The sequence below is a fragment of the Squalius cephalus genome (assembly GCF_949319135.1).
Source record: "Squalius cephalus genome assembly, chromosome: 19".
Classification (NCBI taxonomy): Eukaryota; Metazoa; Chordata; class Actinopteri; order Cypriniformes; family Leuciscidae; genus Squalius; species Squalius cephalus.
The window spans coordinates 27,533,194-27,546,964 of NC_137140.1; the positions used below are offsets into that span (position 1 = coordinate 27,533,194).

The following is a 13,771-nucleotide window of genomic DNA, read 5'->3' on the forward strand; positions in this document are numbered from 1 at the left end:
CATACTATACACTATGCACTAGTTATCCGGATGTCATCCCGCATCTGAAATAAATTCAGTGTCCAACATTCCACACTTCCGTTATTTTGGGGGGGATAATTAACAACACCCAGAATGTTTTTGAATTTTCACTACTCACACAATGCAAAATGGCACAGTGAATAACTATGTCAATGAGGACGCACCTCGTATGTTAACATAGCAAGCATGCTAAGATAGCAGGCTAATCGGCTAATAGTGTGTAAAGGTAGTAATGGTTGGCTAATATTTGTAAGGCTGAAATAAAACTGTGTTCGGAACAGTAACTCTTACCATATTTTTATATGGCAGAAATATTAAGAGTAGTACACTATGTTATATAGTTCTGATTTTAGCAAATGACAAATGTTTAATTTGACCATGTATAACTTGTAGGCTATGATAAGTGACAATTTAAAAATATGTTAACTGTTATATTTACAGTTAAGATGACATGCATAAAGCAAAGTTGCTATTTATTATGATCGTGTTGTTAAATAGCTTCAGTGTAGTTTCGTTTCTTTAGTAGCCTAGCTTGTAGTGTATTTATTTTTCAAATGGTTAGCTTGACCAAACTTTCCGTAATGTATCTTAAAGTATTAGTGGGGCGGTACTTCCACCTATGTCCAGCGTGACCTTTCCAACATGATTACGCAATGCCTGTCGTCGCAGACCAGCACAAGACGAACAATTGTGGTTAAAAAGTATATACATTTTTATTTTATTTTAGAAAATGACCGATCGTTTCGCTAGATAAGATCCTATTCCTCAGCTGGGATCATGCAGAGCCCTTTGAAGCACTTCAAAGCCATTTTAAATCAAACTGTATTGATTTGGACTTCAACAGTTTGGTTACCGTTGAAGTCCATTGTGTGGTAAAAAATCCTGAAATGTTTTCTTCAAAAAACTTACTTTCTTTTCCACTGAAGAAAGAAAGACATGAACATCTTGGATGGCATTGGGGTGAGTAAATTATCAGGAAATTTTCATTTTGAGGTGAACTAATCCTTTAAGAAGCTACAGTTTTAAAAAAAGAACTCCTTTTTATGTTGTCAAGGTGACTGAAAGCTCAGTTAAATCCTTCTATAGTTATCGTTCTTGGTTTAAACAGGCCTTAAGAAGTACGTACTTTTCAAAGGCCTGTTCGCACCAACTGTGACGTTGTCTGCCACTTTAAATTCTAGAGATTGGGTGGATTCTGATTGGCTGTGAGTGTTAAATCGTACATCAGCTGGAGAAAAAAAATCGTTGTTAATTTTATCATTCTATAACTATATTAGCTTCCAAACCAACACACGATAACATCCTCTTTTTGATAAACTGGAGCTGCAGTTATGTCTTCTGCCACTTTAAAAGCTCAAGCTCTTCAACATCGGGTGGATTCATCGTTTGCCAGCTGGGAAAAAAACTTCTGAAGGTAATTCCATTAATATCGTTCTTCTTTGTCGTCATCATTATAGCTGTGGTGTGGAGTTCATAATTGGAATGAATATTAAAACTTTATAGTTATCGTTATAGTCATCATCCTTAGTGGGAAGAACGGCCCTTAGCAGTGATTAATCATAGGCTACAGCTTTTTTACCTGGGTGTGGCACTCTGAAATATTTCACAAACAGTTTTAATGCCTCAAGTGACTGCATTGGCTCTTTTGGTAAGAGTTATCATATGGTTTCATGGTTTTATATTCAGTAGCTGCTTTTGAAGCTTATTGTAACCAGACCTTCTATTAGAAGGTCTCAGAGGAAGCTGAATGTCTATTAGATTAATGGAAAGTTTTGCTCTTAGGCAATAATACCCTCTTTTCTCTCTAAACCGTTTTTCACAGTCCAAAATATCTCAGCAGTCCACAGCCACTGTGATTTTTTGTGTGTGTTGGCTCTCAGTGTTCTTGTAAGCTCCCTTAGCTGTGCTTACGAGAAAGAAACAATCCTGAAACTATTTTACAGGAGGAAACTTTACCCACAAAGCCAAGAATATCTTTGTGCACTGGGCTATTTTAACTGTGTCTCAAAGTGCAGGCACAGGTTGTTTTCCTGAAAGTCCAGCTGAGCTCAGGTTGACGTGTGGACCCTGGCCTCCAGCGTGTGCCTTTTTTTGCTGATTCCTGCCTCAAGACAGTCCTCTTCATCGTGTGCCCTTTTTGCGCCCTCAACGGCTCTGAAGGAGGGAGTGTGTGTCATATCTTGTTGAAATGCCTTTGGTCATATTTCAGAGGAATCTGTCTCTGCTGGCACCATGAAATTATTCCCCTATAGCCCCTGCAGTGAGTTGCTTGCAGTGTGTCTGAGTGTATATGTGTGCAAGGACATTAGCAAAATATATTTTTACGACCTCAGGGCGTTTCTCCATATGAATGAATCAATGTGCATGTCAATGTTTTGTCTCCAGAAAAAAAAAGCTAGTTAGAGGCTGGTTGCTTCCTTCTGAACGATCAAACTTGTCATGCCACCACGTCTGCCGTCTGCCCACTTATGCTGGGAATGTGTTGATGGGAGTCTGGAAGAATGACGGGGGAGATGGTCGTCATGACAAGAGAGGCTGAGAAAGCCGCTCTGATGTCTCACGGACGTGACAGCGGATCTGATGAAAGTGAGTTTGCCAGATGTCTTAACTGGTGATTTGCTAGCTCCAGGACAGATGTCTAAGGCATTGAAGCTAATGATTTAAGACATTTTTTAATAGAAGTGGTAACGACATTAATCAAAAAGATGCTTTTGGTTTGTCATAAATGTGCAGTGATGATACTGCAATGTTAAAATGCTGAATATTACTGCAGGGAGGGGGCCAACAGCCGCAAGGAATGGAAGATGAAACTCAGTTCACCATTTTTTTACTGTTTGATGAACCCAACATTCACAAGCCATTTTATTTCCATAATGTAACTATTTCCAAACTAAATAATAGACACACACACACACACACACACACACACACATACATATATATATATATTCAATTATAAAGACAACAAAATAAATAATTGTTTCCAAAATAACTTTTATAATGTAATTGCACTATAATTTTATAATGCACTATAATTAAAGGGTTTAATTAAGGGTTTTTTATATTTCTATTTAGCTTTCATTTATTTTAGTTTTAGTAATTTGAAAATACATCAACTTTTTTTATTTCATTTTTATTTCACATTTATTTCAATTAACGAAAATTATTTGTAATCGTTTTGTTTTAGTTAACAATAACAACTAAATATTATGAAAACAGTTACTTTTCATAACGTTTTGTGTCAAATCCATATGCACATTTTTTTAAATCAAAATAGCGCTGTCATAATTGCAATTAATCTTATGATTTTGACCAATCATGTGAATGTTAATAACACTGTTAAACATACAGTATTGTATTATTTTAAGCATTAACTTTGACATCCCTAAAAATACATATTTTTTCCTTGCCTGTACAATATGAGGGCTCCACAACCGACTGCTACCCAACAGCATTACGTCAAATAAGTGTGGACTCGAAGGAGGACCAGGGCTGAGAACCGCGTTTGGTACAGGGCCAAGGAAAGTCGTTTCAGAGGTGGAGCGAGTTATTAAATTTTGATGAAATATAATGAAAAAAACATGCAAAGATGAATCATATATTAAAAATGCAAATAGAGTCCATTTTGATTTCACATTGACTTTAAGACTCAATGAATACTAAAGCTTCAGTTGAAAATAGAAGAATGCCAGTTGCTTTTGCCTCATTTTGGGAAGAAGGGATTTGGCAATGCTCAGTCTGTCATTAATACTTAATAGATCTCTGCTTTTTATCTGTGACCCTGGCTGGATTAATGTCCTGGCTATTGCTTACGGAGGCTGTTTTCCCTCTCAGATGGTAATAAATGTGACTGTTGTTTGATTTGAACAGACAGGGATTACCGGTAGTTATTTCCAGCACATGGAAGGGTTGCACTATTTTACAGATTTCCAAAAGAGATTGGACGTTTTTATACTTTGAGCTACATGCATTTTAGCCTATTAGTGACTGTACTGCAATTTTCCATTTAATTTCTCACTTATGTCATTGTAGATGTTTTTCAAATATATTTATGGCTTTGTGAGCGAGCTCTATTCATACCGTACCTGCGTGCCAGTGCTGTTTCCTCTATTTTCTCCTGTATTTCTGTCTACCGAGAATGAACAGCAGGATGGTGGTGATGAGCTTCACTCCCTTGTGTGTGTCAGTGGAGATGCTGGGAACCCTGTGACCCAGATCATCCCTCCTTACAGGCCCACTGTAATTTAACACCAGCCTCCCCCCCCCCCCCCCCCCCTCCTCTGCCAGCCCTCACTGGGCCCAATGATCTGACACAGACACCTGTGTGTCTCTCCTGGCGTTGCTTTTATTTCTTTCTCTCTCCCGCCCCTCCTCCCCCCGAATCTCTTTCATCATTCCTCTCCCTCTGTCAGTTTGACAGCCTCAGTGATGCTAAAGGGGGTGAACTAGCCAGAAACTAAGAGAAAGAAAAAGTGAACTCAAACACTTTTGCATGTTGTTCAGGTTAAAGATGCATGGTCTGTAGGCCTAAAATTGTTGGCATTGCGTGTGGCACAACAGGTTTTGTTGGAATGAGCTTTTCACGATTAAACAAGTTTCCAGTGATACAAATTCGCCCGTCTATACACGAAATGTGAAAGCAATGTGCAGTGTGAAGCAGTTACAGTGGATCAGAACATATTTGATGTTTAATATACAATAGAGAACTGAAGGGATGATGTATTTTTGTAGGCCAACCCAGAAGTTAGCATCACCCTGGTTCCCTCGACAAAAAAAAACAGTAAGATTTTTCCATTGGCTTTTGGATTATTGCAGAAAATAAGTTCTGGCTAACAAAAGTGAATGATTCTTACATGTTTTGTTCATGTTGATGATAATCTTCCCAAATAATTTTTTTTTTTTTATGAATTTTGAAACCTAAATGCAATCGGCAAAGGCTAAACGTAGGCTATAAACAAATTACAGCATGACTTCAACTTCACAGTTCGAGCTATAATAGGTTGCAAGAGCATGATTATAAAGACAACAAGGCTTTGAAAGCGGACTGGTGAGTAGATGGCTGTGTCTGAAATCACATACTCCCTTGAGTTATTTTGAACAAGAAATTACTTGGCGACCGCCAATAAAACCATTCACAAATCCTCTCCCGTGGCCTCATGGAATAGTAAAACGTCCATTGTATGCACACTTCAGAATCTTGCTATAAGTAGTTAGTCATCTGGGTACTTTGTGCCTGCTCTATTATGAGTACTGTGAATTCAGTATTCAAGTGTGCGATTTTGGATTCTAGTCCCATTTAGCCACGTGTTAGCAACTGTCTTTTTCAAGACAAGTAAAAGCTTTAAAAAAAAAAAAACATCACAAGAGAGTATTACTGATTAAGTTTATGTTGTAGAATAAAACGTGAATATATCTTGAGCTTGTGTTAACCACATACCTTATTTCTGGCATAACCAAAAACCCATTAAAAAAATTGACTTCTTGACGATGAATTGCTAAGTGCTAAATTGTTAAGTCATTTCTGGGTTTTGGCCTACAAAAATATGTCATCCCTGCAGCACTTTATCATAGGCAGGATTTTGGGCCAGTGGGCGTACCCAGCACAATGCTTTTTCAATGTCATTGGTTCTGGAAGTATTTTTTCCATTCATTTCCCCCATAGGGAATACAGTATGCAATACAACCTTTATAAAATAATACATTCACGGGAACATAATTTAAAAAAAAATGCATTATAATAATGCATTATAATTATTTGAAGCAAAAAAGTATTTGAAAATGTATCAAAAACACTAAGGTAAGACTGTGAACTTAACGATTTTAGATAGGGAAAGAACTAAAGTCCCATGAAGCATTGCAAATGACAATCAAAATATAAAACTATTCCTTAAAAGTTATGTCAATACATCAAAAGTTTATTGCAAATATATTATATAAAGTTTGCAACATCAAAATGTTGCAAAAATAAGCTGCAGAGAACATTTGATTGGACAAAAATCTGTGCGGTGCTACATAAGTCATCAATATAGATGCTCTGACTGAACATTATAAAAGCATATATTTGGTCACAAAACTCTAATTTTGATTTCATTGCTTCTTTTTTCTGTTAAGTCAAAAACAGTTCAGATCTCTGCATTCTATCACCTTCCGCCGCATCTAGCGGTTTTTGAATGAGAGAAGGCGCTCTGTGTGAACGGCTCCTATAAGGCCTCAGGGTGGGTCTATTCATGCAGCAGCTGCAAAACAGCTGCCAGATTCCCATCAAAATGCACAGTAAAAAAAAAAAAAGAACAAAAAAATGACTGTGCTAACTCCTCCCCCTCACCCCACACACACTTGTGTATGGTGGCACACGGTCAGGAAAACCAGCTATCGACCCTCTTAGACTGCACATCCAGAACAGCGTAGACTTAAAGAACATTCCATGTGTTTCCAGAATGATAACGCTGTCATTAGGTGCACATCTGAATCTGCCGAGATGATCCCGATGATCTACGGTACCGTGTCCCGTGTGGCAAAGCTTGACTGCACCGTGCAGGAAGAAGAGATCTGTGTGGGTGTTGGGCCTTTTGTGTCTGGCTGAGGTGCATAATTATGTCTCCTTCACTGCACCCCTCTGACAGCCAGTATTTTAATGGCACTCAATAACAGAGGTGCTACATCCTGAACTGACGATTAAACCACTGCGAGTGTTGGAGTCTGTGACTGTGCTGATAAGGCCATGCAACAAATCTCTGTCCACAAATCCATATATATATATAAATGGAATAGATATAGATATAAATAGATAGCAATGCACTGAAATGTATAGTAATTTTATACATTTAGGTATTCAAGTATGGAGGCAATCTGTGAAACTACAAAGGAATGAATCCAAGTCTTTCACTGATAATATCTCACTGAGTGTGAATAAATCTAGCATGGTCCGAATGGTTATAAATGAAGCCAAATGAGAAGACTATCCCATCAAGGAGATAAAAATCAATGTTGCCCTTTTATTTGTGCAACTTTAAAGGCACAATCAGGTCCCTCTGAGTTGCTATGGTTACATAGACTGCAGGATGTTATTGCAAGAAAGCTGGTCTGAGCCTCTAGATCTTAGATAAGGTGTGATCGACCGCTAATCCAACCCTGGACTATTGCATTTCTGTCATATGAACACAGATGCTGAGGAGAACCAACCAAGCAACCGCTATTTGAGGAATTTAGAACAGGCATGTGGTCTCGTGTGGTTTAAGTAAGGGATAATATCGTATTCTAAAACAAAACTAGACAAAACTATAGTGATTTAAAAAACAGAACTAAAATTAAGTAGAAATTCAATATAATTATTGAAATGGAAATATTAAACAAAACAGAAGCAGAAGTAATAAAATAAAATAATGAGAAATATAAATAAATCATTTTTGTGTCAAATGACTTGTGTAGGAAAAGGTAGGACTTGTGCGTTCAAGTCAAAAATACAGCAAGGTTTTTTTCTTTTTTTAACTTTATACTTCTATAAAATGAAGAAAGAAAAAAAAGCATCAGGTGTGTTTTACTTTTTATGTTTTTAATTAATTTAGCAAGCTTTATCGTTGCGTGTTATATTACAATGCTGTCATATTTTGTGCAGACAATTCGTTTAATATAATCTTTATTTAAAAAGAATGAGTTAGAATAGTTTGCAAGTAGGTTATATACATCAAATTGCAAAACTATAATAACCTTTCTGACTAAACATAAAAATGACATACCTCATATTAAAGTGCTTGCATTTCATTAACTCTTTGGCATACAGGCACAACTGTGGCCTCTTTTGATAGACGATGCTTGGAATGGCTGCACATTTCATTTCCGTCTCTATCTGAAGCCAGATTTAATTAAAAGGAACCAAACAGACCAGCATAATGCTAATTATGCCCCTTTCCCTGACATTTTCGCTTTACTCTCCATGATAATCCATTCTCCCAGAACTTTGTTACCCATCACGAAGATATCTGGCTGCCTCCATCAAAAACGCCCACACTTCAAGACTACCAATTTAAATCAGAGAGAAAGGGGCCTCTCAGTTCAATAAGCAGAATTCAAAAACCCACTGTCTTTCTACTCTGGCTTGTCTAAGGGCCAGATGGAAGGAAAAGCCTGTGGATAAGAATGCTGGATGAGGGCTGGGTCCTTCACACTAGGATGCAGAAGGAGGTATGGAGGCCTGTCTAATTGCCTGTCTCAAAGAGCTGGCTGGCGGAGGATTTATTCAGGCTTAATAGAGCCTGCTCGTTTCACTGTGGGCGCACGTGTCAGCTCGTGAATGTCACTCAGAGATGCCGAGTGCAGGAACCGGAGGGAGTGGTCGGGTGTGTTCTCATTCAAGCACACTATTCAGCTAGCATGGCCGCCACTCACGGCTCTCTCAGCCTAAAAAAAGTATACGCTCAGGATTGAGCAAAGGAGAAGGGGGGAGGGAAAGGGTAGTGGTACAAATGTTTCTGCTTGTCATTGGCTGCTTTTTACTCAAACATTAAAGACAAAATGAGATTCTTCTCTTTAAGGGACAGAGCCTGTTTTCTTCATTAAAGATCAAACGCACTCAGACCAACTCATTTTGATTTAATTAACTGGAATTGATTCAATTAAGATTAAGGCTTGCTTTTGGGCCATTAAAAATGTAAATGCAAAAGAAAATGCACTGACGACTGGCAGCTTTGTAATCACGGTTTGTTCAAAGTTTTTAATTAATACATTTGTTGTCAGTGGCAGCAAACAGCAATTAACATCACATTAAATAATAAGTCAAATGGAGAGAGTGTGTTGTTTTAGCAACACATACACAAAACATTTATTTTTCGGTCTCTTTATTAAGATGCAAGTAGAAAATACAGGATGTAATATGTACCCACACACACAAAAAATAGAACAAAATGGCTTCTTCAGGCAAAAGTCAGTATTTAGTGTGACCTCCCTTGACACTAAGCACATCTTGAACTGTTTTAGGGAGACTTTCCTGAAGTTATGAAGTTATCTTCTGGTAGGCTATTACAACAGGCTTCATTCAGTACTTCCCAGAGTTCTTCTTTAGATTTTAGCAGTCTTTTATTTCTTTCTCTGTCCACAGGTGATCCCATACTGCCTCTATAATATTCAGGTCAGTCCATGACTGTCAGTGTTTTATCAGCTGTTTTTCTCTCCAAATATGATTTCACTGCATTAGCAATGTGCTTGGGATCGTTCTCATGCTGAAAAATAAAACCATTCCCAGTCATGCACTTTCCAGAACGAATGGCATGATGAATTAAAACCTGTCTGTACCAAAGCTATTGCAGAAATGCAGCCCCCCACCAGGAAAAAAACCCTCCATGTTTCACTGACGACTGCAAGCACTCATTCTGCCAACTCTTCTTCTCACAGATTGTCGATGATTGGAACCAAGATTGTCAAACTTGGATTCGTCTCTCCATAATACTCTTTTCCACGGATTCCAATCTTTGTGAGCTTTAGCATATCTTTAGCCTTTCCACTCTTTTAAAAAAGTGGTTTCTTAGCTGCTAGCCTTCCACTTCGGACAGTATGAAAGGGTCAACTTGGCATCCCGATGAAGCTGCCAGATGCTGAGCCAGGTCCTTGCTGGACTTCTTCCGGTCTCTCAAAGAAGAAACTCTTGAGACACTTCTCATCAATCCTTTTTTTGTCATTGACATCTCCTAATTCCTCACATTTCTTTATAACAGCTTGAATACAACATTTTGAGTATCCAGTTTGTTTGCAGAGTGGCCTTGCTGATGCAAAATTATGATTTTTGCATTGAATGGCGTGGTTAAAAGTTGGCAAGCTTCCAATGAATTAAACTCCAACAACATGTGTTCAACTGAAGCATGTCTTGCACAAACCTTGCGTAATAGACCTCTTTCCCAGCAGTCATTTTGACATGAAATAGTTGGACAAATACAGGTGTTAACAATTACATTAATTAGGGTTCCATTCCATTAAGGTTTAAGAGAGCCGGGGTCCTGCTATTGCTCAAGTGTAAGGGAAAGTCACACTAAGTACTTGATCCTTTAGCCTATAGAAGCTGTTCTTTTTTTCTGATTTCTCCCGTATTATTACCTAACCACAACCTTAGCTTTCATTTTGATTTGAGTTTTGATACTGTGATATTTTCTGCTGTGTTTGTGTGTGTATCCTGACATTGTTAAGCACTTTTGTCAACTGTAGTTGTTTTTAAATGTGCTATACAAATAAATTTGAACTTGAACCCTGTATTTTCTGGTTGTATTCTAATAAATAGACTGAGAAATAATTATATATGGTCATTATACCATTGCTAAAACAACAAATCTAATGGTGGACTAAGACTTTTGCACAGTACTGTTTATTTACCATTGGAAGGCCAGTGAATAATAGAAAATCAGGAACTGAACTAACAAATTAATACCAGGATGGTAAACATGGTCAATAGTGCCACCTACACCACATTTATGTATTCTGAAAGATCTTTTTTTTTTATTAAAATTTGCCTTTAACTGGTAATACAGCACACAACAATACACCATATGGTTTCAGAATGGTATTGGATAATAAGCAATATCATGTGAGTGTAGGTGTATGTGAAGTGTGTCGTTGTGCCTGTCAACACCATATGTTGTGAGGGTGTGTGTCTGACAGATATCCTAATGTATAAGCATTGGTGCAGTGACTCCATTTCAAATTAAAAAAACAAACAAATAAAACAGAAACATAATTGTATGATGACTTAAAACAATTCTCAGCGAATAAAACTTCACACTTGCACATATTTTCAGTGTTTTACTTAGTATGCTTCAGCAATTTCACACACAACATGACATTCGTAGACACTACAGAAATAATCTTGATGTGATGATCACAAACTTCCTCTTGTACTCGTCAGTGTATAGATTACAGCTGTACAGGCCACTTACAGTATAGAGCTCTAAGAAATCCTTAAATGCTGGATTTGTACAATTCAACAGTATATATATGCAGAAAATAATTTGCTATGTGGAACATTATTTACATTTAATTATCAAAAATGTATTTCATATCCTGCCGATGGTCCCCTATTCTTCTGTACATACTGATGTTTCTGAATTTGCATACCGTAAATTCATTCGTATCTCTGTTACTCTCAGGAGAAATGACCTTAGAATAACTACCAAGAATGATGAAGGCTGCCACTTCAACAAATGTCTCATTAACAAATTCCACTAAATAACTATAACGTTTATTATAAAAACACAAGTCGTTCATCTCAAGAAACGAAGGCAGAATGAATTAAGATCTGAAATGTACTAAAGAAACCTCAAATCATGGTTGACTATAATGTGAAATCACATGGATGTACATTCTTAATTTTGAGATTAAAAGAAAGGATACTATTATCTTGAACTCACTGTATGAATACAGGACCATAGCAGACCCATTAAGAGAGGCAAAAGTGAGTTTAAATAGTTTTGAAGGGGTGTCTTCATCTTCTGTACCTACTGACAGTTTTTTCAAACTCATGAACTTTTATATATCCTCTGCACATCCAGGCTGAAAGCCACAGTATCTCTATTTCCTCTTAGCATTCACACTCTTGCAGACCCAGTTCATGCCATCCTGAAACACAACATTTGAGTCATTTAGTCAAAATTGTAAAAATGGACATATGTCAAATTTTGCTGTCAATATGTGTACTAAAGTGACCTGGACTCCTTCTCCGGTGAGGGCAGAACACGACTGGATCTGCCACACTCGGTCTCGGATAGTGTGCAAATTCAAACCCTCGGCTATCTCGGACGCAGGAGCTGCTGTGAGCAGGTCTTGCTTATTTGCAAACACCAGGACTGGGACAGCGCTCAGCTTTTCTTCATCAAGTAATTCAGCCAACTCCTGCATGTAGATCAATTCACTTATTTAAACACTGAGAGCAGAAATGGTTTGGAATAGCAAATCAATCATAACAACAAAGCATCACCTGTCCCGTTTCCTCAAATCTTTTGCGATCTGCACTATCAATGACATAAATCTGAAATCAAAAAATCCAATTAAACAAGTGTTTGGAATTAAAGTGGATTGTGGGATGACTGTTAATCGGACGGATGATCTCACCAGTACATCTGTGTTCTCAAAGTAGTTCCTCCAGTAGGGCCTGATCTTTCGTTGACCACCAATATCCCACACATTTAATTTGAATCCTTGCGATTGGACGCTCTTGATATTGAAACCCTAGAACAAAAAAAGTAACATAAGCGATCCAGTAATTTGCTTTGTACATGCATTAAATCTAATTGGCTTTCTTCTGAGATGTGTGTCACCTGTGTTGGCGTAATATGAGTGATGTCTTCAGATGCCAACTGTTTCAGTAAGGTGGTCTTGCCACCGTTGTCCAACCCTAGAAGCAATATCCGCACCTCCTGGTCGGGGGTACTTTTCAATTTCCGTAAAATTGATAACAAACCCTAAAAATCAAGTAAATAGCGCAGATTATACAATGCTCTGAGTTTATGCAATGCTTGCATCATGACGTCATACGCACGAGCATCAACAAACAAACAAACAAACAGGTTTCAAGAGACTCAATTATTACTAACGGGATGTAGAAAATAAATCTTGATGTAGTTTCCCCCGAAAATAGGCATAAAAAGAGACATAACATTTGCTTAAGCGATTCTCGAACAGTCGTGACACTTAAACAGTCCTTGCAAGCTAATCTCATCCACGACCGAGAACCGCTGCTCATCTTTAATACCACTCGATTACAAAACTAAAATCCACAATTCTCCTCGGACAACACGGCTAACATGACTGAATTTCACAATGTGACGGGGAGTATAATGTTGAATCTCAAACAAAAACGTCTACAGGTAATAATTCGTTTATTGTAAGCGCTTTAACTCACCATCTTGTGATTCTGCCTCCCTGAGACGCCGCGGAGGGTTACTAGGGGGAAGAGAGGGTGACGTAGTACGCAATACCTACGTGCATTTTCAAAGGGAGCAAATTGACGTAGTTCGCGGTAAAAACATTTTAGTTTTGATGACTATTTTAAAACTATGAGTTAAACTAACAAAATATACATTTTAATGTTAATTAATAACGTTATAAATTATATATTTTGATACAGAAATAAAAACATATATTTTAAAAGCTAATACTAACTCAGTGACCAAATCCATATGAGATGGTTTATGTACATACATACAGATTAATTAATGTGATGTACTGTATTAATGATGTATAGAAATATACACGACGAGTTTTGATTCAATCAATCAAAATTTAATCAATTCAATTTTGAATCAACCAACTGAACCTGCGATTTGTTCACGAATCTGATCCGATTCCTTAAATAATTTATTTCGAAAAAGCAAGCATTTACACATTTTACAATTTCTATAGTATTTTATTTCTACATAACGTAAATATAAATATATAGAAAAATATAAAAACATGCTATTCAGATATCAGTTAATGACTCTCGAGAGTCGTCTCTTTCGGACAGTCCGATTTGTAATAAGCATTTGGAGTGAACTGTGGTTCTAAATTCTTTTAGCTTTTTTCGTCTGCAAATAGAACTGTAAAAATAATAAATAATAATAAATAATAAAATAAAACTAAATAGTAGAAAGTATAATACAAGTAATTTGTGCACACACACGTTAGAAATGCTTTACTGGAAACATTTTAGACCTAGAGCATGAACAGCTACTGTTCGATTTGCGGAAATGAGCCAGACTTCCTCCTATCTCTAGTGTAAGGGGAGGGAGATTCT

General features: G+C 37.3%; 1 protein-coding gene across 1 annotated transcript; it reads right to left on the reverse strand.

Annotated features, from left to right (window-relative positions):
• Positions 1-8,701: 8,701 nt before the first annotated feature.
• On the reverse strand, positions 8,702-12,965 carry arl3b (ADP ribosylation factor like GTPase 3b). Its single transcript, XM_079850697.1, has 6 exons — positions 12,899-12,965; positions 12,315-12,458; positions 12,109-12,225; positions 11,975-12,025; positions 11,704-11,889; positions 8,702-11,616 (listed from the first exon to the last, which is right to left on the reverse strand). The coding sequence occupies exons 1-6, from the start codon at positions 12,899-12,901 to the stop codon at positions 11,569-11,571; spliced, it is 549 nt and encodes a 182-aa protein (XP_079706823.1). The 5' UTR covers positions 12,902-12,965; the 3' UTR covers positions 8,702-11,568.
• Between the last annotated feature and the right edge of the window lie 806 nt (positions 12,966-13,771).

Coding starts and splice junctions, on each gene's coding strand:
- arl3b (XM_079850697.1), bottom strand. Junction 12,226..12,314: donor CTCATATTACGCCAACACAG/GTGACACACATC, acceptor TTTTTGTTCTAG/GGTTTCAATATCAAGAGCGT. Junction 11,890..11,974: donor GATTTGAGGAAACGGGACAG/GTGATGCTTTGT, acceptor ATCTACATGCAG/GAGTTGGCTGAATTACTTGA.